Genomic DNA, 5,435 nt, shown 5'->3' on the forward strand with positions numbered 1-5,435 from the left:
TGGATGCTTATCTTGCTGGGATCCTATGACCCCAGCTGACTTCCTGCCCTTTGGGCAGGGGGCTGGACTTGATGATCTCCCAAGGTCCCTTCCAGCCCTGATGTCTATGAAATCTATGAAATCTTTCCGTTTGTGCTGAACAGAACACAGCCAGCTGGCTGGAGACTGGCAGGACAGCTCAGAAACTACTCACTTTTTTCTCGTTTCCAGATTCTGGTGTCAACCCGAGTAAGAAATAATACCAAATCCAACACAGCTGGCACTCCCACATCAGCCTCTGAGACACCCATGTGCAAACATCACCTGTCCAGGTCCAGCAGGTGCTAAAACCGGAAGAGGCAGGTACTGCAGGCACCCAACCACTGAGGGCAGGAGGAGCTGCTCTAGGCTCTTTAGGAATTTGTACATTGTCCACGCTCAGTAGGAACTGTTCAGATGGGGACAACACCCTAATAGCAAGGACATGCTGATGAGTGAGAGTCAACAGCCGTTTCTGACAGCATCCCGGCCACACATGTCGAACAGGCTGGAATATCCCCTTAATGGGCAGGCGGGCATAGCAGCAAAGCAGCAATATTATCATCTCTATTCCTCAGCTAACCACTTAGATGGGAAGGGGTTGTGTTGAAATAAGATTCAAATGGAAAAGGAGTACAAGGACTCAGCAGCTGAAAAGCCATAGACCAGCACTAAAATCAGCTCAGCTGGAAGTTTTGTAAGAAAGGAGAGGTGAGGTACAGATAGATCCACTTCAGTGTGTTCTGTGCAAAGGAAGAGCCCTGGGCCAATCTACCCAATGCTAACACTCAAAAAATAGCTGTTATTCAAACTACCACACAGTGCCGCCGCCTCCCAGATTTCCAGGTTCTTGAAACAGAACCGGCTTCTCCAACACGCTGGGCGTGAAATGGTCTAAGCCAGCAGAGCCCTAGTCATTGCCCAGCCAGAGACAGGAATGGCTTGCGGGATGTCCGACAGGTGTGCTCCATCCAGGGCCCAGCCAGCACTCCTTGCCCAGGTACAAAATATCTCCAGTCACCGCTCACAGCTAACGGAGGACAAGGCTATTTGGACTGGACAGGCCCCCGCTCGCAGAATGGCGTATGCTGCCATTTCACAGACTGCCATTCTGCATACCATTAGCATTAATAATGGGAAGCAGATAGATGGCGATTAGCAGCCAGGACACTTACAGCCCATCCTGAGGTCCCGGCGAGTCCATCCAACCTGCAACTGAAGAGAGAGAAGTAGGCGAAATCCGCAACAAACAGCAGCGCCAGGCATGAGCAAGGAGGGCTGAGGTGGCGTCTGGCACCATGACGGGCAGGGACTGCTGGAAACGCCAGGCAGCCCTCGACCACCACACTCCTCCTGGCCCATCGTGTCCCGTCGCAGTCCCAGAGCGCCGGTCTGGGCCGGGGGCAGCAGAGGCCGGGGCGCCGAGGGCCGGGCAGTGCCAGCTGCGCGCAGAGACGTTCCCGGGCCGGGCGGTCTTGCCAGGCCACCGTTGCCGCGGCAGCAGCGGCGCTTACCAGGCTCGGGCCTGCCCGGGGACAGCGCGAAGCGGAAGACGGTCATCTCCTCGCCGCCGCTGAGGTCGGACAGATCCAGGCAGCAGCGCGGCGTGGCTCTGCGGGGACGAAAGCGCGAGCGGCTCAGTGCCGGACCGGGCCCCGCGGGAGGCGCCCGCCCGGGGCTACCGTGGCACGCGGGGAGCTCGGAGTACCGGCGCTCACCTGGGCGAGGCGCGGAGGCCCCGGGCGAGGTCCGGCGAGAAGGGCAGCGAGAGGTCGGCGTCCCGCAGCAGCCCCAGCACCATCCGGCAGCCGGCGCGCAGCCCGAGGCGCGAGCCGCCCCGCCCCGGGGAGCGCCGGCCAGACATGGCCCGCGGCGGGCAGAAGATCCCGATCCCGATCCCGCCCCGCGGACTTGAATGTAAATAGAACCCGCCCCTCGAACCTGCCGGCCCGCCCTCCGGCCAATCAGCGCGCTGCCCTCCGCCCTTCGCCAATCAGCGCGCCGCTGGGGGGCGGGGAAAAACAAACCCCAGAGCCGCTCTTCGATTGGCTCGCTGCGCTGCCCGGTATTGGAGCCCGGGCGGGCAGGGCTATTGCCATTGGGGGTCCCGCCGGCCGGCGGGTGGGGCAGGGCCTCAGCGGCCAATGGCCGCGCGCGGACGCACGTGGCGCGTGGCGCGGGCGCTAAGAGGGGGCCCGGAGGGGCCGGAGTTGGGCTTGTTCATGTTGCCCGCGGCCTCCTCCCGGCCCGCGGCGGGGCTCAGGTACGGTCGCGCGGCCTCGGGCAGAGGTGCAGCCCTGCCCGGGGTCTCGGTCCCGGCTCCCGCCCCGCCGCGTCCGGAAAGGCAGCGGGGCTCGGCGCAGGAAGCCCTGGGCGCTGCCGGCCTGGCGAGGCTCTCCGCGCCGCCCCTTCTTGCTGTAGCCGAGGCGGTGGCGCTCCGGCCACCGCGGGGTCTGCCCGGGCGCTTGCCCGCGCCGGCCCCTGCGCGGGGCAGGGAGGAGCCCCGGCTTGCTCGGGTGCTCGCAGGCTGCTGTGAGGAGCGCTGGTCACCAGCAGAGCTGGCCCCGTAGAGGCTTAAGCAGCGGCAGGTGCGGAGCTGCCGGTCAGAAAGGCTTTGTAAGAGCAGTGGAGTGAGCGCGGCTACGTCTTTCTGGCTGCCCCGTCTCTGCCCCCAACCACTTCAGGAGCAGTAGAGCAATAGCATCTCCGTATCTCCAGAGCAGTGGTTCTCAGTGTCTGTAGGTACCCCCAGATAAACTTAAATCCCCCCTCGCCCCCCTGAAAATACTAGCTGTTAAGTGTCCACTTCTCTTTTGACCACAGAAAGATAATAGAGCAGTTCCTCCGAGACCCCGCAGGCCATGCTGCTTTCTGATGCTAGCTCTGGGTCTGTCGAGTCCATCCTGTTTGCACTCCTAGCAGCATTACTGTTGCATGGCACCCTTGACAGGACTTCAGTGCACCTGGAGGGATCCCCTGTCCCTTGGCAGAGAGCTTGCAGGTCTCTGTACTTCGGGCATGAGCTCCTGAAGAGCCGAGTCCTCCGTTCCCCCAGGTGCCTGGGTGGGGCGGCTCTGGTTCTGCTTTGCGGAACCAGCAGTTGACTTGTCCGGCGAATGCAGCGAGTTGCCTCCATCGGTGACACAAGCCACCTTTATGCTGTGGGGCTCCTGCTGAACAAGCCTCTTCTTCCCTGGAACAGGCCCTTGTCCTCTGAACCCATTTCTTTCCAAGTTCGCGTGGTCAGCATCGGGGTTGGCACACGGCCAAGCCTAGGGCAAGGAGCCCTCTCAGGATGCAGGTGTGTTGGTCTCTGCCAGTGATGTGGCTTGTGCAGGCTCATGTCTGGGGTCTCCAGTGCTAACTGGGTTCCTTTTCCCCAGATCTGACATCGAGACAGATGAAACCACCCTGCAGCGTAGGCAGAAGCAAATTGATTATGGGAAGAACACCGTGGGCTACCAGCGCTTTCTGCAGCAGGTTCCCAAGTGAGGGGTCTTTGTCTTTCACCTCTCCTTCCCATATGGGCCTGCTGGCTTTGGCTCTGGCCACAGGCACTTGGCACAGGGGAGATGTCAGAGCTTGCTCTAGAGCAGGGGCTCCAAAACTACCCTGGGGAATACACAAGACATCTGAGGGGGACGTGAGAGAAACTGCGTAATGGCAAACTGATTTTCAATAATAATAATAATAGGCATGAAAGGGGTTAAAATGTAAGGCATGTGCTGGAGGGGCACATGGGCAGCTGGCAGATCTGGCAGGGGGCACGCAAAAGAAAAAGTCTGGGAACCCCTGCTCTGGAGCAACTCCTCCTCCTCCTCGCTGAACCTGCCTAAGGGCAAGTTCCCCTTCCTGCCCCACCAGACATCCCAGGGGACCATGAGGCCATTCTTGTCCTGTTCCTGCTAAGATAAGAGGGTCTTGCCCGAGCTGGGAGGATCTGGACGTTCCTTATGACGAATGTGATACTGTATTTGTAGGTCTGCTCGTCGGGCAGGGGTCCACCCTCAGACTCCAAACAAGCACAAGAAGTACAGCCGCCGCTCCTGGGACATGCAAATCCGGCTGTGGAGACGCGCCTTGCACGCGTGGGACCCGCCCAGCCAGTGGCCTCTCCAGGGCTGCCAAGGACTTGAGAGGGAAGTGTCTGCCAGATGCTTAGCTCCTTCAGAGCCTTCCAGGGGGAGAGCTCGTTTGGCAGAGCGAAGGGGCAGCACCCAAGCAACGTGCAGCTTGTGCCCACGCTGGGCTGTGGTGGTCTGCTTAGTGCCGCCTCAAAACACTCGCTGAGTGCAGCTGCCCTTATGCCTGCCAGTGCCGGTGGCTTGAGACAGTCAGTGAATGGGGCGTTAGCATGGCCAGGCCTCCATTTGTCATGGGCCCACTGAGACTTGGCGCCTTATGATGCTGGGCAGCAGGTGTTTTGCACCTCTGGAATGAGAGGGGCTATGCAAAGAAATCGTGCCAGGTGCAGTGTTGGGGACGTGTTCATACGTCTTGGTGTGCACCATGTGCCTCCCTGCGTTGTGTGGTGTACCTGGGCATCTCCCGTGCTGCTGGGGAGGGGGGCGGAGCAGGGGAACGGGGGCCTTCAGTTGTTGGGTCTGATTAGAGAGCAAAGACGGTGCAGTGTTCCACATCGCCGTCCATCCGTGTTTTCTGGGGAGGAATCCTGCCTGCCTGCCTTCTTGGCTGGGGCTCAGGGGAGAGAGACCTCTCTGGCTCCCAGCAGCACTGGGACCTCATGTGCCCCACTGCTTGCTGCTGCTGCGTCTCTTTGGGGTCAGTGAATGGAACTGCTGTTTCCTTGCAAGACAGGCCCTGGCAACTCTCTGCAGCGGTGGAGATGGAGACAGACCCTTTGTGTTGCCTTTCCCATCACTGGCTGGGAGCCTTGGCTTGGCCTCCCGAAAGCCTGGCCAGAGCAGCACTAGGAGAGGTAGGTGGGGGACGGAGCAAGGGAAGCAGGAGGGATGCTGTTGGGTTGCAGGGGGTCCACCAGGCAGGAGGCAGCTCTCGTGCCTCTCTGCGGAGGGATATGGGGGCGGGCAGGGAAAAGTGGTGGAAGGGATCATTGGGGCTTGGCACCCGCCAGGGCCAGGGCCACGGCCACGCTCAGGGCCTGAGCGTCTGCCCTGCCCTGTCTTGGCTTGCTTCCCTCGTCCGGTGGGGCTTATGACTCGTGCCCCCTCCCTCAGCTTGCTGCCCTGGCGGTTCCAGGCCCCTCTTCTTGCCTGGCCCCCGTGGAGGATCCCGGCTGGCTGCACCTCTGGGGAGACGCTGCTTCTGGATGGGGCTGCATGTCCAGGGAGCGCGGAGCACCCCCTCTTTCGCGGCCGGCGGCGCCGTGACGCAGCTGCCCGCTCCCGGCCCCGGGGGAGCGGGGGCAGCGGGCTCTTGCCTCCGGCCGCGCCAGG

The 5,435-nt window shown here is 61.4% G+C and overlaps 2 protein-coding genes across 4 annotated transcripts in view; one reads left to right on the plus strand and one right to left on the minus strand.

Annotated features, from left to right (window-relative positions):
• Window positions 1-1,844, minus strand: part of CDC25C (cell division cycle 25C) — a 10,436-nt gene extending 8,592 nt beyond the window's left edge. For 2 of the 3 annotated variants that reach the window (XM_019535364.1, XM_019535362.1), the window contains exon 1: window positions 1,194-1,237. In XM_019535364.1, coding sequence (XP_019390909.1) covers window positions 1,194-1,222 — 29 coding nt within the window. In that variant the 5' untranslated portion in view covers window positions 1,223-1,237. Of the gene's footprint in view, window positions 1-1,193; window positions 1,238-1,532; window positions 1,631-1,736 lie in introns of those variants that run through there. The other variant, XM_019535365.1, reaches the window with a different exon arrangement.
• Window positions 1,845-3,327: 1,483 nt separating this feature from the next.
• Window positions 3,328-5,435, plus strand: part of FAM53C (family with sequence similarity 53 member C) — a gene marked incomplete at its 3' end in the record, with an annotated part of 9,947 nt that continues 7,839 nt past the window's right edge. The window contains exons 1-2 of the mRNA XM_019534764.1: window positions 3,328-3,506; window positions 3,999-4,957. The remainder of the gene's footprint in view (window positions 3,507-3,998; window positions 4,958-5,435) is intronic.

This window comes from Crocodylus porosus, unplaced genomic scaffold (genome assembly GCF_001723895.1).
Source record: "Crocodylus porosus isolate Cpor-Errol unplaced genomic scaffold, CroPor_comp1, whole genome shotgun sequence".
NCBI classification, from domain to species: Eukaryota; Metazoa; Chordata; order Crocodylia; family Crocodylidae; genus Crocodylus; species Crocodylus porosus.